The sequence below is a fragment of the Phocoena sinus genome, chromosome X, assembly GCF_008692025.1.
Source record: "Phocoena sinus isolate mPhoSin1 chromosome X, mPhoSin1.pri, whole genome shotgun sequence".
In the NCBI taxonomy this organism is placed as follows: domain Eukaryota; kingdom Metazoa; phylum Chordata; class Mammalia; order Artiodactyla; family Phocoenidae; genus Phocoena; species Phocoena sinus.
In genome coordinates, this window is record NC_045784.1 from 72654991 (window position 1) to 72681362 (window position 26372).

At 38.9% G+C, this 26372-nt stretch overlaps 1 protein-coding gene across 1 annotated transcript in view; it reads right to left on the reverse strand.

Moving 5' to 3' along the window:
• Positions 1 to 20746, reverse strand: part of SATL1 (spermidine/spermine N1-acetyl transferase like 1) — a 30971-nt gene extending 10225 nt beyond the window's left edge. The window contains exons 1-2 of the mRNA XM_032618932.1: positions 20414 to 20746; positions 2915 to 2966 (exon numbers count right to left, since the gene is read on the reverse strand). Of these exons, the coding sequence (XP_032474823.1) occupies positions 2915 to 2966; positions 20414 to 20746 (385 nt within the window). The remainder of the gene's footprint in view (positions 1 to 2914; positions 2967 to 20413) is intronic.
• Positions 20747 to 26372: the final 5626 nt, after the last annotated feature.

A 26372-nucleotide genomic window follows, 5' to 3' on the forward strand; every position in this document is an offset into this window, starting at 1 on the left:
ACTTTCTTTCCTTCTTTGCTTCTTTCTTCCTTCCTTCCTTTCCTCCTTTCCCTCTTTCTTTCCTCATACTTCTACTAATTCTCTCTACATTTTCTCCTTCTTTCCCTCCTTCCTTCCTTCCTTCCTCCCTCCCTCCCTCCTTTCTTTCCTTCTTTGCTTCTTTCTTCCTTCCTTCCTTTCCTCCTTTCCTTCTTTCTTTCCTCATACTTCTAATAATTCTCTCTACTTTTCCTCCCTTTTATTCTGAGCCGTGTGGATGAAAGGCTCTTGGTGCTCCAGCCCAGGAGGCAGGGCTCTGCCTCTGAGGTAGGAGAGCCAACTTCAGGACACTGATCAACAAGAGACCTCCCAGCTCCACATAATATTAAACGGTGGAAATCTCCCAGAGACCTCCATCTTAACACCAGCACCCAGCTTCACTCAACGACCAGCAAGCCACAGTGCTGGACAACCTATGCCAAACAACTAGCAAAACAGGAACACAACCCCACCCATTAGCAGAGAGGCTGCCTAAAATCATAACAAGGCCACAAACACCCCAAAACACACCACCAGACGTGAACCTGCCCACTAGAGAGACAAGATCCAGCCTCATCCAGCACAACACAGGCACTAGTCCCCTCCACCAGGAAGCCTACACAACCCGCTGAAACAACCTTAGCCACTGGAGACAGACATCAAAAACAACGGGAACTACAAACGTGCAGCCTGAAAAAGGAGACCCCAAACACAGTAAGATAAGCAAAATGAGAAGACAGAAAAACACACAGCAGATGAAGGAGCAAGATAAAAACCCACCAGACCTAACAAATGAAGAGGAAATAGGCAATCTACCTGAAAAAGAATTCAGAATAATGATAGTAAGGATGATCAGAAATCTTGGAAGTAGAATGGACAAAATGCAAGAAACAGTTAACAAGGACCTACAAGAACTAAAGATGAAACAAGCAACGATGAACAACGCAATAAATGAAATTAAAAGTACTCTAGATAGGTTCAATAGCAGAATAACGGAGGCAGAAGAACGGATAAGTGACCTGGAAGATAAAGTAGTGGAAATAACTACTGCAGAGCAGAATAAAGAAAAAAGAATGAAAAGAACTGAGGACAGTCTCAGAGAGCTCTGGGACAACATTAAACGCACCAACATTCGAATTATAGGGGTTCCAGAAGAAGAAGAAAAAAAGAAAGGGACTGAGAAAATATTTGAAGAGATTATAGTTGAAAACTTCCCTAATATGGGAAAGGAAATAGTTAATCAAGTCCAGGAAGCACAGAGAGTCCCATACAGGATAAATACAAGGAGAAATACGCCAAGACACATATTAATCAAACTATCAAAAATTAAATACAAAGAAAGCATATTAAAAGCAGCAAGGGAAAAACAACAAATAACACACAAGGGAATCCCCATAAGGTTAACAGCTGATCTCTCAGCAGAAACCCTACAAGCCAGAAGGGAGTGGCAGGACATACTGAAAGTGATGAAGGAGAAAAACCTGCAACCAAGACTACTCTACCCAGCAAGGTTCTCATTCAGATTTGATGGAGAAATTAAAACCTTTACAGACAAGCAAAAGCTGAGAGAGTTCAGCACCACCAAACCAGCTTTACAACAAATGCTAAAGGAACTTCTCTAGATAAGAAATGCAAAAGAAGGAAACGACCTATAATAACGAACCCAAAACAATATAGAAAATGGGAATAGGAACATACATATCGATAATTACCTTAAATGTAAATGGACTAAATGCTCCCACCAAAAGACACAGATTGGCTGAATGGATACAAAAACAAGACCCTTATATATGCTGTCTACAAGAGACCCACCTCAGACCTAGAGACACATACAGACTGAAAGTAAGGGGATGGAAAATGATATTCCATGCAAATGGAAACCAAAAGAAAGCTGGAGTAGCAATTCTCATATCAGACAAAATAGACTTTAAAATAAGGACTATTAAAAGAGATAAAGAAGGACACTACATAATGATCAAGGGATCGATCCAAGAAGAAGATATAACAATTGTAAATATTTATGCACCCAACATAGGAGCACCTCAATACGTAAGGCAAATACTAACAGCCATAAAAGGGGAAATTGACAGTAACACATTCATAGTAGGGGACTTTAACACCCCACTTTCACCCATGGACAGATCATCCAAAATGAAAATAAATAAGGAAACACAAGCTTTAAATGATACATTAAACAAGATGGACTTAATTGATATTTATAGGACACTCCATCCAAAAACAACAGAATACACATTTTTCTCAAGTGCTCATGGAACATTCTCCAGGATAGATCATATCTTGGGTCACAAATCAAGCCTTGGTAAATTTAAGAAAATTGAAATTGTATCAAGTATCTTTTCTGACCACAACGCCATGAGACTAGATATCAATTACAGGAAAAGATCTGTAAAATATACAAACACATGGAGGCTAAACAATACACTACTTAATAATGAAGTGATCACTGAAGAAATCAAAGAGGAAATAAAAAAATACCTAGAAACAAATGACAATGGAGACACAACGACCCAAAACCTATGGGATGCAGCAAAAGCAGTTCTAAGGGGGAAGTTTATAGCAATACAAGCCCACCTTAAGAAGCAGGAAACATCTCGAATAAACAACCTAACCTTGCACCTCAAGCAATTAGAGAAAGAAGAACAAAAAAGCCCCAAAGCTAGCAGAAGGAAAGAAATCATAAAAATCAGATCAGAAATAAATGAAAAAGAAATGAAGGAAACGATAGCAAAGATCAATAAAACTAAATACTATTAATGGCAACTTCTTTGTGTACCAAGGACAACAGTGTCCACATATCTAGGTACAAGTAGTGCTTTGTGCATACATTATGCCATGCTTCTTTTTCTAGCTCTGAAAATACCATAAAACATCTTACCCTTTGCTGTTAACTTCATTGCATCTAGCATGTTTTCACAGGCAGCCAATTCCTGTCAAAGTAGAGAAAACATTGAGTTTATGGTTTAGTAACAAAATTTTTTAAATTACTTTTCAAATTACTTTTTTAAATGTTTTGGCTCTACTGAGCACCTTGTGAGATCTTAGTTCCCTGACCAGGGATTGAAACTGGCCCACAGCAGTGAAAGTGCCAAGTCCTAACCAGTGGACCACCAGAGAATTCCTAGTAACAAATTCTAAAGATGATAGGCATGAAGATTTTATTGAGTATTTATTAACATACGACGTCCTGGGTAGTATTAAAAGTGAGTCAGACTTAACTCCAGTCATCTAGAAACTTAAAATCCAAAACAGCATATGCAACAAGACAATATATAGAGAGACGATTAACTATGTCGATACATAATTCCTGTGAAGGTCAACTGTCTAGGTAACTAGCCTTGGATACAACCAGAAATCAGGAAGTAAAGCCAAAAGTTTTTCTGAGCATTCAACGTAGATATCACAAAGTCTATGAATTATAAAGCTCATAGACTTTACAGAGAAGTCTGTTGTGATTGCTTGTGAGGTGTTCTTCCCAATTTAACTTTAGACTTTGTTTATTTGGCTTTTTAAAATAATTCTACACATTCAAGTCAATTCCTCATAGTTTGGATCTCAAGCTTGGAAGGGAAATCCCCACTTTTGGATTATAAAAATAGTCACTTTTGTTCCCTTCTTAATTTTTTTTTATTTTTTCCAGTTTTATTAGGATATAACAGACATATAACATTGTATTAGTCCAAGATGGGCAATGTAATGATTTGATGTATGTATATGTTGTGAAATGATTACCACGATAAGGTTAGTTAACATCAATAATCTCACATAGTTACAATTTATTTCTTGTGATGAGAACTTTTAAGATGTACTCTCTTAATAACTTTTAGATATACACTATGGTTTTGTTAACTATAGTCACCATACTGTACATGACATCCCCAGAGCTTATTTATCTTATACCTGGAAACCTTTAACTTTTAACTACCATGACCCATTGCCCCCACCCCTACCTCCCCCCTCTAACAACCACCAATCAGGTTTTTTTTTTTTACATCTTTATTGGAGTATAATTGCTTTACAATGGAGAGTTAGTTTCTGCTTTATAACAAAGTGAATCAGTTATACATATATATATGTTCCCATATCTCTTCCCTCTTGCGTCTCCCTCCCTCCCACCCTCCCTATCCCACCCCTCTAGGTGGTCACAAAACACCGAGCTGATCTCCCGGTGCTATGCGACTGCTTCCCACTAGCTATCTATTTTAGGTTTGGTAGTGTATACATGTCCATGCCACTCTCTCACTTTCTCACAGCTTACCCTTGCCCTCCCCATATCCTCAAGTCCATTCTCTTGTAGGTCTGTGTCTTTATTCCTGTCTTACCCCTAGGTTCTTCATATTTATTTCTTAAATTCCATATATATGTGTTAGCATACGGTATTTCTCTTTCACTTTTTGACTTACTTCACTCTGTATGACAGACTCTAGGTCTATCCACCTCATTAAAAATAGCTCAATTTCGTTTCTTTTTATGGCTGAGTAATATTCCATTGTATATATGTGCCACAACGTCTTTATCCATTCATCCTATGATGAACACTTAGGTTGTTTCCATATCCGGGCTATTGTAAATAGAGCTGCAATGAACATTTTGGTACATGACTCCTTTTGAATTATGGTTTTCTTAGGGTATATGGCCAGTAGTCAGATTGCTGGGTCATATGGTACTTGTATTTGTAGTTTTCTAAGGAACCTCTATACTGTTCTCCATAGTGGCTGAACCAATTCACATTCCGACCAGCAGTGAAAGAGTGTTCCCTTTTCTCCACAACCTCTCCAGCATTTATTATTTCTAGATTTTTTGATGATGGCCATTCTGACTGGTGTGAGATGATATCACATTGTAGTTTTGATTTGCATTTCTCTAATGATTAAGGATGTTGAGCATTCTTTCATGTGTTTGTTGGCAGTCTTTATATCTTATTTGGAGAAATGTTTATTTACGTCTTCTGCACATTTTTGGATTCGGTGGTTTGTTTTTTTGTTATTGAGCTGCATGAGTTGCTTATAAATTTTGGAGATTAATCCTTTGTCAGTTGCTTCATTTGCAAATATTTTCTCCCATTCTGAGGGTTGTCTTTTGGTCTTGTTTATAGTTTCCTATGCTGTGCAAAAGCTTTGAAGTTTCATTAGGTCCCATTTGTTTATTTTTGTTTTTATTTCCATTTCTCTAAGAGGTGGGTCAAAAAGGATCTTGCTGTAATTTATGTCATAGAGGGCACTGCCTAAGTTTTCCCCCAAGAGTTTGATAGTTTCTGGCCTTACATGTAGGTATTTAATCCATTTTGAGCTTATTTTTGTGTATGGTGCTAGGGAGTGTTCTAATCTCATACTTTTACATGTACCTGTCCAGTTTTCCCAGCACCACTTATTGAAGAAGCTGTCCTTTTTGCACTGTACATTCCTGCCTCCTTTATCAAAGATAAGGTGACCATATGTGCATGGGTTTACCTCTGGGCTTTCTATCCTGTTCCATTGATCTATCTTTCTGTGTTTGTGCCAGTACCATACTGTCTTGATTACTGTAGCTTTGTAGTATAGTATGAAAACAGGGATCCTGATTCCTCCAGCTCCGTTTTTCGTTGTAAAGATTGCTTTGGCTATTTGGGGTCTTTTGTGTTTCCATACAAATTGTGAAATTTTTTGTGCTAATTCTGTGAAAAATGCCAGTGGTAGTTTCATAGGGATTGCATTGAATGTGTAGATTGCTTTGGGCAGTAGAGTCATTTTCACAATGTTGATTCTTCCAATCCAAGAACATGGTATATCTCTCCATCTATTTGTATCATCCTTAATGTCTTTCATCAGTGTCTTACAATTTTCTGCATACAGGTCTTTTGTCTCCTTAGGTAGGTTTATTCCTAGATATTTTATTCTTTTTGTTGCAATGGTTAATGGGAGTGTTTTCTTGATTTCACTTTCAGATTTTTCAGCATTAGTGTATAGGAATGCCAGAGATTTCTGTGCATTAATTTTGTATCCTGCTACTTTACCAAATTCATTGATTAGCTCTAGTAGTTTTCTGTTAGCATCTTTAGGATTCTCTATGTATAGTATCATGACCTCTGCAAAGAGTGACAGCTTTACTTTTTCTTTTCCGATTTGGATTCCTTTTCTTCTCTGATTGCTGTGGCTAAAACTTCCAAAACTATGTTGAGTAAGAGTGGTGGGAGTGGGCAACCTTGTCTTGTTCCTGATCTTACTGGAAATGCTTTTAGTATTTCACCATTGAAGACGATATTGGCTGTGAGTTTGTCATATATGGCCTTTATTATGTTGAGGAAATTTCCCTCTATGCCTACTTTCTGCAGGGTTTTTATCATAAATGGGTGTTGAATTTTTCAAAAGCTTTCTCTGCATCCATTGACATGATCATACGGTTTTTCTCCTTCAAGTTGTTCATATGGTGTGTCACGTTGATTGATTTGCATATATTGAAGAATCCTTGCATTCCTGGAATAAACCCCATTGATCATGGTGTATGATCCTTTTAATGTGCTGTTGTATTCTGTTTGCTAGTATTTTGTTGAGGATTTTTGCATCTATGTTCATCAGTGATATTGACCTGTAGTTTTCTTTCTTTTTGACATCTTTGTCTGGTTTTGGTATCAGGGTGATGGTGGCCACGTAGAATGAGCTTGGGAGTGTTCCTCCCTCTGCTATGTTTTGGAAGAGTTTGAGAAGGATTGGTGTTAGCTCTTCTCTAAATGTGTGATAGAATTCGCCTGTGAAGCCATCTGGTCCTGGGCTTTTGTTTGTTGGAAGATTTTTAATCACAGTTTCAATTTCAGTGCTTGTGATTGGTCTGTTCATATTTTCTATTTCTTCCTGATCCAGTCTTTGCAGATTGTGCATTTGTAAACATTTGTCCATTTCTTCCAGGTTGTCCATTTTATTGGCATAGAGTTGCTTGTAGTAATCTCTCATGATCTTTTGTATGTCTGCCGTGTAAGTTGTTATTCTCCTTTTTCATTTCTAATTCTATAGATTTGAGTCTTCTCCCTTTTCTTCTTGATGAGTCTAGCTAATGGTTTATCACTTTTGTTTATCTTCTCAAAGAACAAGCTTTTAGATTTATTGATCTTTGCTATCGTTTCCTTCATTTCTTTTCCACTTATTTCTGATCTGAACTTTATGATTTCTTTCCTTCTGCTAGCTTTGGGATTTTTTGTTTTTCTTTCTCTAATTCCTTTAGGTGCAAGTTTAGTTTGTTTATTCGAGATGTTTCCTGTTTCTTAAGGTAAGATTATATTGCTATAAACTTCTCTCTTAGAACTGCTTTTGCTGCATCCCATAGGTTTTGGGTCGTCATGTCTCCAATCTCACTTGTTTCTAGGTATTTTTTATTTCCTCTTTGATTTCTTCATTGATCACTTTGTTATTAAGTATTGTATTGTTTAGCCTCCATGTGTTTGTAATTTTTACAGATCTCTTCCTGTAATTGATATCTTGTCTCATAGCTTTGTTGTTGGAAAAGATAGTTGATACAATTTCAACTTTTTTTCAATTTTCATATCTTGATTTGTGACCCAAGATATGATCTGTCCTGCAGAATGTTCCATGAGCACTTGACAAAAATGTGTATTCTGTTGTTTTTGGATGGAATGTCCTATAAACATCAATTAAGTCCATCTTGTTTAATGTATCATTTAAAGCTTGTGTTTCCTTATTTATTTTCATTTTGCATGATCTGTCCATTTGTGAAAGTGAGGTGTTAAAGTCCCCTGCTATGAATGTGTTACTGTCGATTTCCCCTTTTATGGCTGTTCGTATTTGCCTTTTGTATTGAGGTTTTCCTCTGTTTGGTGCATAAATATTTACAATTGTTATACCTTCTTCTTGGTTTCATCCCTTGATCATTATGTAGTGTCCTTCTTTGTCTCTTCTACTATTCTTTATTGTAAAGTCTATTTTGTCTGATATGAAAATTTCTACTCCAGCTTTCTTTTGGTTTCCATTTGCATGGAATATCTTTTTCCATCCCCTTACTTTCAGTCTGTATGTGTCTCTAAGTTTGAAGTGGGTCTCTTGTAGGCAGCATATATATGGGTCTTGTTTTTGTATCCTTTCAGCCAATCTGTGTCTTTTGGTGGGAGCATTTAGTCCATTTACATTTAAGGTAATCATCGATATGTATGTTCCTATTACCATTTTCTAAATTGTTTTGGGTTCGTTATTATAGGTCTTTTCCTTCTCTTGTGTTTCTTGTCTAGAGAAGTTCCTTTAGCATTTGTTGTAAAGCTGGTTTGGTGGTGCTGAACTCTCAGCTTTTGCTTGTCTGTAAAGATTTTAATTTCTCCATCAAATCTGAATCAAATCCTTGCTGGGTAGAGTAATCTTGGTTGCAGGTTTTTCTCCTTCATCACTTTAAGTATATCCTGCCAGTCCCTTCTGGCTTGCAGAGTTTCTGCTGAAAGATCAGCTGTTAACTTTATGGGGATTCCCTTGTGTGTTTTTTGTTGTTTTTCTCTTGTTGCTTTTAATATGTTTTCTTTGTATTTAATTTTTGACAATTTGATTAATATGTGTCTTGGCGTATTTATCCTTGGATTTATCCTATATGGGACTCTCTGTGCTTCCTGGACTTGATTACCTATTTCCTTTCACATATTAGGGAAGTTTTCATGTATAATATCTTCAAATATTTTCTCAGTCCCTTTCTTTTTCTCTTCTTCTTCTGGAACCCCTATAATTTGAATGTCGGTGAGTTTAATGTTGTCCCAGAGGTCTCTGAGGCAGTCCTCACTTCTTTTCATTCTTTTTTCTTTATTCTGCTCTTCAGTAGTTATTTCCACTATTTTATCTTCCAGGGCACTTATCCATTCTTCTGCCTCAGTTATTCTGCTATTGATCCCATCTAGAGTATTTTCAGTTTCATTTATTGTGTTGTTGATCATTGCTTGTTTCATCTTTAGTTCTTCTAGATCCTTGTTAAATGTTCCTTGCATTTTGTCTAATCTATTTCCAAGATTTTGGATCATCTTTACTCTCATTATTCTGAATTCTTTTTCAGGTCGACTGCCTATTTCCTCTTCATTTTTTAGGTCTGGTGCGTTTTTATCTTGCTCCTTCATCTGCTGTTTGTTTTTGTGTCTTCTCATTTTGCTTATCTTATTGTGTTTGGGGTCTCCTTTTTGCAGGCTGCAGGTTTGTAGCTCCCATTGTTTTTGATGTCTGTCCCCAGTGGCTAAAGTTGGTTCAGTGGGTTGTGTAGGTTTCCTGGTGGAGGGGACTAGTGCCTGTGTTCTGGTGGGTGAGGCTGGATCTTGTCTTTGTTCTGGGCAGGTCCATGTCTGGTGGTGTGTTTTGGGGTGTCTGTGGACTTATTATGATTTTAGGCAGCCTCTCTGCTAATGGGTGAGGTTGTGCTCCTGTCTTCCTAGTTGTTTGGCATAGGGTGTCCAGCACTGTAGCTTGCTAGTCGTTGAGTGAAGCTGGGTGCTGGTGTTGAGATGGAGATCTCTGGGAAATATTCGCCATTTGATATTATGTGGTGCTGGGTGGTCTCTTGTTGACCAGTGTCCTGAAGTTGACTCTCCCACCTCAGAGGCACAGCACTGACTCTTGGCTGGGACACCAAGATCCTTTCATCCACATCACTCAGAATAAAAGGGAGAAAAAGTAGAAAGAAAAGAAAGAAAGAAAGAAAGAAAGAAAGAAAGAAAGAAAGAAAGAAAGAAAGAAAGAAAGAAAGGAAGGAAGGAGGGAAGATGAGAGAGAGGGAGGAAGGAAGGAAGGAAGAAGGGAGGGAAGGATGGAAGGAGAGAAGGAAGGAAAGAAAGAAAGAAAGAACAAAAGAAAGAAAGAAAGAAAGGAATAAGATAAAATAAAATAAAGTAAAGTAAGATAAAATAAAGTTGTTAAATTAAAAAAAGTAATTATTAAGAAAAAAAATCGGATGGAGAGAACCCTAGGACAAATGGTGGAAGCAAATCTATACAGACAAAATCTCGCACAGAAGCATACACATACACACTCACAAAAAGTGGAAAAGGGGAAAAAATCATAAGTCTTGCTCTCAAAATCCACCTCCTCAATTTGGAATGATTTGTTGTCTATTCATGTATTCCACACATGCAGGGTACATCAAGTTTATTGTGGAGCTTTACTCCGCTGCTTCTGAGGCTGCTGGGAGGGATTTCCCTTTCTCTTCTTTGTTCTCACAGCTCCCGAGGCTCAGCTTTGCCTTTGGCCCCGCCTCTGAGTGTAGGTCGCAGGAGGGCGTCTGTTCTTTGCTCAGATAGGACAGGGTTAAAGGAGCAGCTGCTTCAGGGGGCTCACTCAGGCTGGGGGGAGGGAGCGGTACAGAGTGTTGGGGGAGCCTGCAGCGGCAGAGGCCAGCGTGACGTTGTACCAACCTGAGGTGCGCCGTGCGTTCTCCCGGGCAAGTTGTCCCTGGATCCCGGGACCCGGGCCGTGGCGGGCTGCACAGGCTCCCCGGAAGGGGGTGTGGATAGTGACCTGTGCTTGCACACAGGCTTCTTGGTGGTGGCGGCAGCAGCTTTAGTGTCTCATGCCCGTCTGTGGGGTCCACACTTTTAGCTGCTGCTCACGCCCGTCTCTTGAGCTCCTTTAAGCAGTGCTCTTAATCTCCTCTCCTTGCGCACCAGGAAACAAAGAGGGAAGAAAAAGTCTCTTGCCTCTTTGGCAGTTCCAGACTTTTCCCCGGACTCCATCCCTGCTAGCCGTGGTGCACTAACCCCCTGCAGGCTGTGTTCACGCCGCCAACCGCAGTCCTCTCCCTGAGCTCCGACCGAAGCCCAAGCCTCAGCTCCCAGCCCCGCCCACCCCAGCGGGGTGAGCAGATAAGCCTCTCGGGCTGGTGAGTGCCGGTCGGCACCGATCCTCTGTGCGGGAATCTCTCCGCTTTGTCCTCCACAACCCTGCTGCTGTGCTCTCCATGGCTCCGAAGCTTTCCCCCTCCACCACCCACAGTCTCCGCCAGCAAAGGGGCTTCCTAGCATGTGGAAACCTTTCCTCCTTCACGGCTCCCTCCCACTGGTGCAGGTCCCGTCACTATCCTTTTGTCTCTGTTTATTCTTTTTTCTTTTGCCCTACCCAGGTACGTGGGGAATTTCTTGCCTTTTGGGAGATCTGAGGTCTTCTGCCAGTGTTCAGTAGGTGTTCTGTAGGAGTTGTTCCACGTGTAGATGTATTTCTGGTGTATCTGTGGGGAGGAAGGTGATCTCCACGTCTTACTCTTCCACCATCTTCCTCTTCCTCCACCAGTCTGTTTTAAATTCCTTATATTAAATTGATTAATTTGGTTTTGTTTGTGTGTGTTTATGTAAGACAGTGGAATTTCACCTTTCTCTTTTTCTCCCAGTTATCCCAACACTGTTTATTTAATAATGTATCTTTTATTAACTGACTTGAAGTTTCCATTTTATCATGTACTACATTCTCATATATACTTAACAGAATTTCTGGACTCTCCATTCTGTTCCAATGATCTATCTCTGCATCTATCATAATAGGTTACCATAGTATTTTAATTACTTACGGTTTTATAATATCTGATAGGGATCTTCTCCCCTCATCACTCTTCTTTTTGATATTTTTCTAGAAATAGTCACATGTTTATTCTTCCACGTGAAAATTTGGGGATTTTGACTGGAATTGCATTAAATTTATAATGGAAAAAATGTATAAAATATATAAGGAAGACAGCAAGGGCCAGATTGTGTACATCGTTGCTAAGAAATTTGGATTTTATTCTCAGTACAACCAGAGCCCAATGGAATTTGAGCCTCTTGGCTGCTGTTTTGAGCACCTTCCCTAAGACGCTGTAAGCTCTTTGAGGGCCAGGACTATAATTTAATAATCTGATATCCTTTATAGTACTTAGCACATGGCCTTCCCCTAGTATGCACTCAGTGTTTGCATAAGGAACAAAAATCAGATATTAATAGTACACAGTCCTTCGTATGGATCATCAATGGTCCAAAAACCACAGTTTGAGAACCACCATAATAAAAGGCATTAAATGGAAAGTCTGGTAAGCAAGAAGTTATAGCTGCCTAGACATAAAGTGACTAGATCCTCAAATAATGCTGTGGTATTATTTGATTAAGAATAAGATAAAACAGATTCATACAAAGGATGGTTGGAAGAATTTTAGTGGCAGGGCAGTAAGTAAAACCTGAAAAATACTCAGTTAAGGAATGAGTATTTATATATGTGAGTTATATATATATATGTGTGTGTGTGTGTGTGTGTGTTATATATATATATATATTACACATATATATGTAGATGGAAACAGTTTGTAGATGCACACATATATATGTACATGGAAACAATTTGTAGATGGCAAACTCTCATAAATCCCTTGCAAAGCAAAGAGAGAATGCTTTGAAAACTTATCAGTGAACAGGAGTTAGGGTGAATGGACATGTATGTATCAGAGAATAACATCCCAAACCTAATTAATCATTATATTCATGTCTGTGATGCAGAGTAATTTAGCTTTTCTATTATTTTTCTACACTGAATAGTCATTAGAATTATTTCCAAGAAACATCTAGTGTATAGTCAGGTACATGAGGCAAATTCAAAAGTAAATGTTGTTAGGAACTTCACAGATACAGGTTCACTGAAGTCGGAGAATCTAGTGATGTATTTTTCCCTTGGTGATAACAATGGGCACTGTTTGGAAAGATAAGGAAGGTAAGTTTTCTGGATAGAAAGATTCACTGTCGTTCATTAATAAATTTATTAATTGCCAACTGGGCGTCAGATACTAAGCTAAGAAAAAAAAACCTTTAAAATTATTTTCTACCTGGAAAAATGTGCTTCTAGAATAATTAACATGTTGGGCATAGTATTTTGATTGATGACCTAGTCATGCGGATTAATGCCAGTTAGAGAAATGATGTGGGAACTTTTGGGGATAGAATAGAATGGAAGGCATAGGAAGGTAGATAACCCAGTTCTTACAGATCTGTAACCAGGCCTAGCATCATTTCAGCAGATAGATTTCACTAGAAAACTTCTGGTATTTTATTTTGTCCATTAAAATGCATGCTCTGATCAAAGGGAACAGAAACTTGGCCTAATTTAAATTATATACATATACATATACATATATATATATATATATAAATATATATATGGAAACAGTTCCATTACAAAACTCTTTTACAAGTTTTCCTTACCTATAACCTGTGCCTTGTTCCAGCCACATATTTACTCTTTTAAAAAATCTAGGCTACTGCTTTTATATGGGCTTTTATATGGAATTGTTTAGGTTGTGTATTACATACATGATTGCCTTGAGTGCCACAGAACTTCAGCACAGTAGCTGAAGTATGGCTAATAGTTTGTCACCTTTACTGCACTGGGATGATTTCCAGGAAAATCATTAAAATGAATTTTAAATCAGAAACTTAAACCCTGCTCCTTGGACTTCTGGGAGGCTATCTGTGGATGGGCTTCAGGAGTCAAAGAACAGTCTGAAATTATATGGAAAATTTGTTGTGGATAAATATTGTTTTCTGGGCAGTCAATCATTAGCTTCTACATGTAGGTGTGGTCTTCAAAGCAAGAGGCCCTACCCTAAAATCTTAGCCATTAATACCTGAAATTCTATCACTGACAGGTCATTCATTTGAGTTAAGCATTCCTTTTATCAAAGATCCTCTTTCCAAGTTAAAATTGAGGAGAAGTCAAGATGGCAGAATAGGAGGACATGAAATTCATTGTTCCTCACAAGTACATCAAGAATACATCTACAAATGGAACAGTTCTCATAGAGCACCTGCTGAACATTAGTGGAAGACTTTGGACACCTAAAAGGACAAAAAAATCCCCTCAAAACTGGGTAGGTAGGATGAAAGAAAGAAGAAAAAAAGGAAAGAGGAATCAAAACAGGGACCAGCAACCCTGGCGGAAAGCTGAAAGTGAGGGGAGGTCCCCACGCCCAGATAAACTCCCTCACGGTGGGGAAAGCAGCTGGGACAGAAAAGGACATTCAGGGGATCAAAGGAGAATGCAGTGGATGGTCTGTGGAAGGCAGGACAAAGTAAGAACTGCACACATGGCCTACACAGCAGCTCTGCACATTCCAGCCTGAGTCGTAAGTCACCTGTTGTGTAAGGGGGCTCGGTGTTGGAAAGTGAGGTTTGGAGTGTGGACCCAGGGAGGGGACAGCTGTTGACTGTGAAAAGACAGGCTGAAGGGACAGGAGTAAGGAGCTCCACAGCCAGGAAAGTCTTTAGAAAAAGCCCAGGACACCATAGAATCAAGGCATCATTGCTGAGTGGCATACAAGGGGTGGAGCCACAATTACAACCCTTTTCCCCACCAGCTGGCTTCTTCAGCCTCCACAGCCACTGGGAGAGTCACCCATCTGAGCAGCCTTGCCCACCCCTCAAGCCAAGGTCTCCTCCACCCGTGTAGGCTCTGGGGACCCGAGTGCCGCCCATCCCAAAGCCTCCTTGGGAATCAGCCCTGGTCACCCCTGCCTGAAATGGGAATCCACCAAAGCTGATGGGGGCTGAGTGCTAAAGCATGGGGTTAAGAAAGCAGATCCAGGGGCAGGACCAATGTTGGCTGTGCATATATAACAAAGGGGATGGGGGTGAGGGGCTCCACAGGTGGAATGCCCCTAGAGGAAGCATGGTCTACCTTGGAAACAAGGCTCCATTGTTGAGTGGCATGCAAAGGGGCAGGGCCACCACTGCCTCCACATGCCAGCCCCTGCCTCAGCAGGCACTGGGAGGGACTCCCACAAGAGCAAGCACACCCCGGTCTGTTGCAACTGTCTATGCAGCTGCAGGCAATTCACACACACCCCAGTTGTGGCCGCCATGCCCCTCCCCGGCCTAAGTGAGTAAGTGTGCCCCAATCAGCCACTGCTTTCACTCCCTCTCACCGGGGAAAGAAACAGGCACCTGAGGGTGATGCACACACAGAGGTGGGGCCAAAACCAAAGCTGAGCACCAAGGGTGGTGCAACTAAGGAAGAGGAATGGAAATCTCTCCATGCAGCTGCAAAAGCTAAGGAATAAATCCCAGAGATCAGCTTGGTAAACCCTGCATCTGTGGAGTATGTGAATGGACAAAAAGTGCTATCACAACTGAGTCTGTTCTACCTTTAGAAGCAGTGGACTTTGGGGGAAAGTACACACAGGAGTTGGGCCAGCCCAGAGTCTGAGCTGCCCCCACAGTACCCACAGCAGGTCCAGGGACCTAAATAGAGGTATTGGAGGGCCTCCTGGGGAGGCAGGGTTTGGCTCTAGCTCACTGTGGGAGTAAGAACACTGACAGCAGACAGCCTAGGAAAATATTATTATTACTATTATTCTTTTTTTGTTTCTTTCATTTTGTTCAGTTGTAGTTGTTATTATTTATTCTATAAAAAATTTTAATATATTTTTTGATTTTTCTATTTTTACTTTAGTTTTCTGTTGTTTTGTGTTTATTTTTGGTTTTGTTCTTTATATTTTTTGATCATTTTTATGTATTTGTTTTGTGTTTGCTTTTTTTTTTTTTTTTTTTTTTCAGTACACGGCCTCTCACTGTTGTGGCCTCTCCCACTATGGAGCACAGGCTCCGGACACACAAGCTCAGCAGCCATGGCTTATGGGCCCAGCTGCTCCGCAGCATGTGGGCTCTTCCCGGACTGGGGCACGAACCCATGTTCCCTGCATCAGCAGGCGGACTCTCAACCACTGCGCCACCAGGGAAGCGCCTGTGTTTGCTTTCTGTTTTTGTTTTCTTTTTCATTTTTTGTTCTTGTTCATTTAGTCCTTATTGACTATTCTCATTTTTAAGTTCTTTTGTATGTTTATTCTCTTGGTTTATTTTATTTTTTCAGTGTGTGTGTGTGTAGTGTTGTTATTGCTGCTGTTTGTTTGCCATTGTTTTTGCTATTTGTCTTGGGTTTTGTTTGTCTGTTGGTTTTCTTTTCTTTTCTTTCCTTTTACTCTGGCCACATTGTGCAGCTTGCAGGCTCTTCGTTCCTTGGCCAGTGGTTGGATCTGAGTCTCCAGAGTGGAGCACCAAGTCCAGGACACTGGACTGCCAGAGAATTCCTGGCCCCAGGGAATATTATTCAGCATGCACATTTCTGGAGGAGTCCATATTAACATCAAGACCCAACCCCACACAACTGCCTGCAGGCTCCAGCACAAGAAAACTCACACCAAACAACCAGCAAGACAGGAACACAGCCCTAGCCATCAGCAGACAGGCTGCCTAAAGTCGTACTGAGCTCACAGACACTCCAAAACACATCACCTGACACGGCCCTGCCCTTCAGAGGGAAAAGACTCAGCTCCACCCACCAGAGTGCAGGTACCAGTCCCTCACACCAGGAAGCCTACACAAGCCCCTGGAGCAACCTCACTCACCAGAGGGCAGACAACAGAAGCAAGAGGAACTATGACCTTACAGCCTGCAGAAGGAGACCATAAACACAGTAGGTTAGACAAAATGGAACAACAGAGAAATATGTTGCAGACAAAGGAGCAAGGTAAATCCCACAAGGCCAAATAAACAAAAAGGAAATGGGCAATCTACCTGAAAAAGACTTCAGAGTAATGACAGTAAAGACGTTCCAAGATCTCAGAAATAGAATGGAAGCATAGATCGAGAAGACAGAAGAAATGTTTAACAAGGACCTAGAAGAACTAAAGAACAAACAATGAGTGATGAACAGCACAGTAACTGAAATGAAAAATACACTAGAAGGAATCAACAGCAGAATAACTGAGGCAGAAGAACCACTAAGTAAGCTGGAAAATAGAATGGTGGAAATAACTGTTGAGGAGCAGAATAAAGAAAAAAGAATGAAAGGTAATGAGTACAGTCTAAGAGACCTGTGGGACAACATTAAACAACAAACGTTCGCATTATAGGGGCATCAGAGGGAGAAGAGAAAGAACCTGAGAAAGTACTTGAAGAGATAATAGCTGAAAACTTCCCTAACATGGGAAAGGAAACAGTCACCCAAGTCCAGGAAAGGCAGAGAGTCCCAGGCAAGATAAACCTAAGGAGGAACACACCGAGACACATGGTAATCAAATTGACAAAAATTAAAGATAAAGAAAAATATCTTGAAAGCAACAAGGGAATAGCAACAAACAATGTACAAAAGAACTCTAATACTGTCGTCAGGTGATTTCTCAGCAGAAACTCTGCAGGCCAGAAGGGAGTGACATGATATATTCAAATTGACGAAAGGGAAAAACCTAAAACCAAGAATACTTTACCCAGTAACACTCTCATTCAGGTTTGAAGGAGAAACCAAAAGCTTTACAGACAAGCAAAAGCTAAGACAATTGATCACCACCAATCCAGCTTTACAACAAATGCTAAAGGAACTTCTCTAGGCAGGAAACACAAGAGAAGGAAAAGACTTACAAGAAAAAACCCATGACAATTAAGAAAATGGTAATAGGGACATACATATTGATAATTACCTTAAATGTAAATGGATTAAATACTCCAACCAAAAGACAGACTAGCTGAATGGATCCAAAAACAATACCCATATATATGCTGTCTAAAAGAGACCCACTTCATACCTAGGGACACACACAGACTGAAAGTGAGGGGATGGAAAAAGATACTCCAAGCAAATTAGAATAGCAATACTCATATCAGACAAAATAAACTTTAAAATAAAGACAATTACAAGAGACAAGGAAGGACACTACATAATGATCAAGGGATCAACCCAAGAGGAAGATAATTGTAAATATTTATGCAACCAACATAGGAGCACCTCAATACATAAAGCAGATGCTAACAGCCATAAAATGGGAAATCTACAGTAACACAATAATAGTGGGAGACATTAACACCCCACTTACACTGATTAACAGATCATCCGGACAGAAAATAAAAAAGGAAACACAAGTTTTAAATGACACAATAGGCTAAATAGACTTAATTGATATTTATAGGACATTCCACCTAAAAGTGGCAGAATACACGTTCTTCTCAAGTGCTCATGGAACATTCTCTAGGATAGATCACATCTTGGGTCAGCAATCAAACCTCTGTAAATTTAAGAAAATTGAAATTGTTTCAAGCATCTTTTCTGACCACAATGTTATAAGATTAGAAATCAATTACAGGAAAAACAAAAACTGTAAAAAATACAAATATATGGAGGCTAAACAATATGCTACTAAATAACCAAGAGATCACTGAAGAAATCAAAGAGGAAATCAAATCATACCCAGAAAAAAAATGACAAAAACACACGATGGCCCAAAACCTATGGGATGCAGCAAAAGCAGTTCTAAGAGGGAAGTTTATTGCAATACAATCCTACCACAAGAAACAAGAAAAACGAAAAATCTCAAACAAACAACTGAATATTACACCTAAAGCAACTAGAGAAAGAAGAAGAACAACAACAAAAAACCCTTGAAGTTAGTAGAAGGAAAGAAATCATAAAGATTACAGTAGAAATAAATGAAATAGAAATGAAGAAAACAATAGCAAAGATCAATAAAACTAAAAGCTGGTTCTCTGAGAAGATAAACAAAATAGATAAACCTTTACCCAGACTCATCAAGAAAAAAAGGGAGAGAACTCAAATCAATGAAATTAGAAATGAAAAAGAAGAATTTACAATGGACACCACAGAAATACAAAGGATCATAAGAGACTACTACAAGCAACTATATGCCAATAAAATGGATAACCTGGAAGAAATGGACAAATTCTTAGAAAAGTACAACCTTCCAAGACTGAACCAGGAAGTAACAGAAAATATGATGAACAGACTAATCACAAGTACTGAAATTGAAATTATGATTAATTATCTTCCAGCAAACGAAAGTCCAGGACCAGATGGCTTCACAGGCAAATTCTATCAAACATTTAGAGAAGAGCTAATACTTATCCTTCTCAAACTCTTCCAAAATTTAACAGAGGGAGGAACACTCCCAAACTCATTCTACGAGGCCACCATCACCCTGATACCAAAACCAGACAAAGATGTCACAAAGAAAGAAAATTAGAGGCCAATATCACTAATGAACATAGACACAAAAATCCTCAACAAAATACTAGCAAACAGAATCCAACAACACATTAATGGGATCATACACCTTGAACAAGTGGGGTTTATCCCAGGGATGCAAGGATTCTTCAATATATGCAAATTGATCAATGTGATATACCATATTAAAAAATTGAAGAATAAAAACCATATGATCATCTCAATAGATGCAGAAAAAGCTTTTGACAAAATTCAACACACATTTATGATAAAAAAAAACTCTCCAGAAAGTGGGCATAGATGGAACCTACCTCAGTGTAATAAAGCCCATATACAGTATACGGCAAACCCACAGCAAACATCATTCTCAATGGTGAAAAACTGAAAGCATTTCCTCTAAGATCAGGAACAGGACAAGGATGTCCACTCTCACCACTATTATTCAACACAGTTTAGGAAGTCCTAGCCATGGCAATCAGAGAAGAAAAAGAAATAAAATGAATCTAATTTGGAAAAGAAGAACAATAACTGTCACTGTTTGCAGATGACATGATACTATACATAGAAAATTCTAAAGATGCTACTAGAAAACTACTAGAGCTAATCAATGAATTCAGTAAAGTTACAGGATGCAAAATTAATATACAGAAATCTCTTGCATTCCTATTCACAAACAATGAAACATTGGAAAGAGAAATTAAGGAAACATTCCCATTTACCATTGCAACAAAAAGAATAAAATACCTCGGGCTACCTAAGGAGGCGAAAGACCTGTACTCAGAAAATTATGATACTGATGAAAGAAATCAAAGATAACACAAACAGATGGAGAGATATACCATGTTCTTGGATTGGAAGAATCAATTTTGTGAAAATGATTATGAAAATGATTATACTACCCAAAGCAATCTACAGATTCAATGCAATCCCTATCAAATTACCAATGGCATTCTTCACAGGACTAGAACAAAACATTTTAAAATCTGTATGGAAACACAAAAGACCCCGAATAGCCAAAGCAATCTTGAGAAACAAAAACGGAGTTGGAGGAATCAGGCTTCCTGACTTCAGACTATACTACAAAGCTACAGGAATCAAGACAGTATGGTGCTGGCACTAAAACAGAAATATAGATCAATGAAATATAGATCAATGAAACAGGACAGAAAGCCCAGAGATAAACCCACGTACCTATGGTCACCTAATCTATGACAAAGAAGGCAAAAATATACAATGGAGAAAAGACAGCCTCTTCTATAAGTGGTGCTGCGAAAATTGAATAGGTACATGTAAAAAAAATGAAATTAGAACACTCCCTAACATCATACATAAAAATAAACTCAAAATGGATTAAAGACCAGACACTATAAAACTCTTAGAGGAAAACATAGGCAGTCTTGAGCTTCTGCAGGTCTTACTTGGAAAGAATTCACGCTTGGTTGCCTCATGCTTGATTGTCTCCTGCCTGTTTGGCTCATGGCTGTTTGTCTTGTGCCTGATTGGCTCAGGCCTGGTTGACTTGTGCTGGATTGCCTCGGGCATGGTTGCCTCATGCCTGGCTGACTCATGATTGATTGGCTTGGGCATTTTTGCCTTATACCTGGTTCATTCATGCTGGATTTGCTTGGGTCTGGTTGCAGTTGACTCATGCCTGATTGACTCAGGCCTGGCTGACTTGTGCCTGATTGGGTCGTGCTTGATTGGCTCACGACTGTTTGCCTAATGCCAAGTTGACTCAGGCCTGCATGCATGTGCCAGGTTGCCTCATGCTTATTTGGCACAGGCCTAGTTACCTGGTTGACTCAGTTGGTTAGTGTCAGGTTGGCTTGTACTTGGTTGGTTCATGTCCAATTGGTTCATACCACGTAAGATCGTGCCTGGCTGGTTCATGTCTGGTAAGCTTGATTGATTCATACCCAGTTGATTCGTGCCTGGTTGGCTGAGGGCTATTTGGTTTAGAACTAGTTGGTGGATGATGGGTTGGCAGACAACTGGTTGGCCAATGACTAAGTGCCTTCATGTAACAGGAGCCCTTAACTACAGTGCTGTGGTGGGAGGCTGTAGGATGTTTCTATTTTTTCTCAACTTGATTCGTTCTTTGAGATACCCTTCTATCAAGATGAGAATGGGAAAAATAAAGGAGTGCTACCTAAAGAAGATTACTGATGCCTCCGATTTGCTGCAGTTGACCTTACCAGCTATCACAGCTGTAGACTTGGCTGGATTTCAAGTTGTCATCTGGCCTTTCCCTGCCAACAGGCTGGTAGTGAGGGGAAGAAGAAAATGACCCTGGGAGAGTATTACTGCTTCACCACCTTGCACCATCACTGCATCAGTGATGAAGTCACAGTGCCCTTATTATGTGTGTGAGTGCTCCCCCACGTGGTGGGGGAGGGGCGAGGCAGAGGCCGCTACACCACTTTATTTCCTCCTCCCAAGAGCTTAAGAGGCTGAAGCAAAAAGCTGGGAGGAATCTCAGAGCATATGCTTGACACCCTAAGAGTGTCCACTGTTTTAACCAACAAATGTAAGGATATTTGCCCTAACCCATTCTGTTTTCCCCATGCCCCAGCCCTGAAATAATTCACTTCCTATTTCTGTTCTGACTTTCACTTATTACCTTTTCCCCACACCATAGAAAGTGGAATGCTTAAAAGGGTTCTCCTATTGAGGTGCTCAAGTCCCTAATGAAGAAAATATTTGTTTACAAATAATTAAGAATAATTATGGCTACTATTTATTGAGTTATTTTATGACCTAGGTTCAGTGGGAGGCACTTTGCATTTTGTCATTCAATCCCACAGCAACCCTATTATCCCCAGTTCTAAGGAAACTGATTCATAAGATTTGGCAACCTAACCAAGACATGAACAGTTGGCAAAGAGCCTGAATTCAGACCCACGTCTATCTGATTCCAACTCCAGGGTTTTTACCATCACACTATCCTGCTCCTTACACATGCTATGCTTATTCTCCACCCCCCACATCTGTAAGATCAGGTATATTGTCCATTCACCCCATCCCCCCTCGCAGAATTCCTTCTCCCATCTTTTTATCTGTTGGCTCACTTCCTCAACAATGTATATTATATAACTGGTGCTAATATTGTTGTAGATGGAGTGTCTTTTATTTTCTAAACATACCAGAAAACATTGGTTGAAGCTGTGAAGTCTCACACTTTGCGAAAAGGTCTTTAGGTATGCATAACTTATTTAATCATCAAAGCAACCCTTTGAGATATATACTCTTGTTCCCCATTTTTATCAATAAAGAAACTGGAACTTAGAAAGATTAATTTTCCAAAATCTAATACATGCCAGAATGGGGAGAGTCCAAGGCCCATCCCATAGATGGAAGGTTCGAATAGAACTAAAGAGTACAATCACCATTTTGCCTATACTAGCTATAAATGAAAACTAGAGAGCCCACCTTCTTAGCATGACAGACAAATTAAGTCACATCGCAGAACTATGCCAAACCCAACACAAATTAGATGTAGATACATTCCTGATCTTGATCGACCTGTAATAACAATGAGAGCTAAAATTTTATGAATGCTTCCTGTGGTGTTAGGCATGGGTCTAAGGAGCAATTTACTTATATTAGCTCACTTAATGCTCACAATAATCTAGTGAGGTAGATTATATTATTATGTTCATTTTTCAAGTAAAGGAACTGAGATTCAGAGAGGTTAGGTAACTTGATTTAAGTCACACAACTGAAACTCCAGACAAAATAAGGAAAACCCAGTTCTCATTTTGGCTTTTCTGAAATGCCAGAAAAGAGGTGAAGGAATTTTGCTGTTTGCTTTACAAAATCAAATCACTTTCATAATTTATTGTGGGGATGAATGACGTTGCTTTTTTGCTTTATAAAAGGAGGAGACGTGTTAGGTTTCTGGCTGATGCCTTAAAGGGGTAAAATTAGAAATTTATAGTTTAGTGATCTAGAGTTGTTAACAAGTTTCTTTTGTACTTTGGCTCATGAACTTTCCATCACTTGAAGGTGATTTAGGTGTTCGTTTGTTTTTAATTTTTAATGTTTTTTTAACATTATACAATAGTGATTTTAAGGGGACACACAAAAATGCATATTCTTGCTCACAGTTACTTATTAACACAACTTGTTCCATCTTAGAAACAGAATGAGACTGTCTCCATCAGCCATGCAAATTATCTCCACACTATAACTGGTATATTATCAGGGAAAAAATAGTTTTTTGCAATATTTAAACAAAAGCATCAATAATAAGTCTTTGCCACAAGGTAGAAATGTAATCCAGTTTAGAAACAAAGTCTAAATGATAAACATTGCAACCTTGTTTATATTTAATAAAGGTGTACATATTATTTAAATTTCAGGTTTTTATCATTTCCAGATATTATCAGAAATTTTCTAAAATATAATCTTAGTCTTAACATACAGATCTTTTATTACAGATCTAGTCTAGGTGGTAAATTTTGTAAGCCAATACGTGCCAAATTCTAAGAATTCAAAATGTGTGTTCATGGTCTGCTCTACCAGAATGTTTTTAATTTAGTATGATGTATAAGCCATCTCCCATAGCTGTAAAAACATGGATATGTTTATGCACTTAAACTCTAATTACTACAATATATTAGACCCCCTTTTCTGAAGATGCTATGTAAAATCCAGCATTCGGAATTCTGACCCCAGCTTGGTTTCATCTAAATGAATTAAATGAATATTCACAATTGAGAAAGACATTTATATAATTTTCATCTATAGCAAGCAGACAAATTTGTTGGAATCTCCCTGTACCTCAGAGCCCATCTTTTTCCTGTCCCTTTTAAGTTCACAAGCTTTTTATTTTTACCCCTGTAAGATGCAAACAAACAAAAAGAAAGAAAAAGAAAAAGCAGGAGGTGGGGAGTGGGGTGAGGAAGCACTTAAGGCAAGGAGAACAGAACAAACATATGTGGATATTTTCTGAAATGAAAACTTAAGACATTCATCAATTAAAAGATTAATATTTTATAATATTTGTTGTATTTTATTTTATTTAGAATACATGCTCATTGTAAAACATTTGGAAAATATCTGTAACAGACAGACAAAAAATTACCTCTAGATTTTGCACTGGTTAAAATTGAGCACATCCAAGAATATGAATTTTCTTCCTTTCCAGATATTATCAGCAAATTTCCAATTAAGGGAAAATCATGACTTTGCTTATGCTGTCTCTTTGCTTAGCTGAGGGTGTAGATCATGGGTGCATGGCTTTTTTGTTTAGAAAAGTTCCCCAACAGTAACCTTATGTGAAAGGCAAGATGGGTCCAGCCAGAGCCTAGTCTGGGATGAAGACTGAGAAATAGATTTCTTTGCATATAAAAAGAACTTGGATTTTTTTCCAGGGAGCAATCTGGAGAAAAAGGCTGGGTGTTTCAGGAACTAGGAAAAGAGAGATTAAATGGAAATGAAGAATTCTTGGCTTGAGGAGCAGTACCTGGCCAAACGGTGGTAGGCTAAGGTCTAGGACACAAGATAGCCACTAAATGTTCTCTTTAAGATATCAGTATTCAGTTTTAACTTGTTTCCTATTAGATGCTGTATGGAAAAACACTTACCAGTAATTTAGTGAAAGTCAGTAGACTAGCCTTGGTGGTTTGGGGCCATGAAAATGGAGAGACGAAGGCTACATGCCTGACAGAGGTGCTGAAAGAAGACAGCAGCTGCAGGAGTTGAACCCAGGGACTGGGAAAACTGAAGCTTGGACTAATTCATGAACAGGTATCTAAGAAGAAGGTTACCCTAGAGGAAGAGGGGTGGGTAGCGAGCATAGACCCTGCCGTTACCTAGGGTAGGAACTCAAGACATTTGGTTATTACAGGAATAAATGGCTCCAGAAGACTGGGAGACATTTGGGTTACCTAAGAAATGCATAAAATAGAAATCAAAAACCTCTCAGAGTCCTATCTGTACATAACCATTTTTTTACGTTTCAATGATTCAAAACTATCTTTTGTCTCTATATATAATTTCTCTCTCTCTCTCTCTATATATATATATATATAATATTTTAAATAAAATTGACATCATAGTAACTGTCTTTCTTTACTTAACAATGTATTATTAGTCTTCCCCAGCTGCTATAGCATAACATATAACATTTTAAAAATTTTGTTATCATTCAACAAATCTTTATTAAACACCAACCATGTGCCAAATTGTTTGAGCCCTGCATTTATCAAGTGCCAGGTACTATGGCACATATTTTATATACATAATCCCATTTAATCTTCACAGTGAGGTAGGCACAATGATCCCAGTTTCATAGAAAAGGAAATTGAGGCTTAGAGAAGTTAACCTGCCTGATATCGCACAACTTGGGAATGGTTGAGTCAAGATTCAAACTCAGGACTAGTGTGACCTCCTGAGCCCACTGCTCTAAACCAGATGCATAGTCACTTCACTCTTCATGTATATGCTTTCTTTTATTTAATCAACCTCATATTTGATGTGCATTTTAATTGTTTCCAGTTTTGTGGTATCAAACAACTTTCCAGTGAACATATTTGTGCAATAAATTTTTAAAATAAATTTCACTTTAAATATTCCGGAAAGGGCTTCCCTGGTGGCGCAGTGGTTGAGAGTCTGCCTGCCGATGCAGGGGACACGGCTTCGTGCCCCAGTCCAGGAAGATCCCACATGCCGTGGAGTGGCTAGGCCCATGAGCCATGGCCGCTGAACCTGCGCATCCGGAGCCTGTGCTCCGCAACGGGAGAGGCCACAACAGTGAGAGGCCCGCGTACCACAAAAAAAAAAAAAAAAATTCCGGAAAAACCCAGAAATTTTTTGGAAAAATAGCAGTAGATGAAGCCCAGACAAAAGCTCTATGTAAGATGCTTAAATACCTGGCATTTGATATATAGGACTCTTAGGCAAATGATCTTCCTCAGTATACAAGTTTCAGCAAATATCCAGGGAGTGTCAAGTTAGAACTTTCTTTTCAAGTTAAATTTTTTTTAAAATTCTAACTCCTCAAATATCTTAAGGAGAATCAGAGGAAATTGGTGGAGTAAAGCTATCCTTAAAAAGAGTGTTTTGATACCATTAGTAGCAATTAATGATATTTAAAATTTCTGGGTTTTTCCATTTTAATAACAAAGTAAAATCAGGATAAATTTATTTTTAAATTAAATGAATAAAAAACTAAAAGGATCTTGTAATATAATGGAGTATAATCTGCAAAAATACTGCATCACTATGCTGTACACTTGAATCTAATACAATATTGTAACTCAACTACACTACAAGTTTTAAAAAGACTAAAAGGAAAAATCCAAGTAAACTGGCGCAGCCACTATGGAAAATAGTATGGTGTTTCCTTTAAAAACTAAAAATAGAGCTACCATA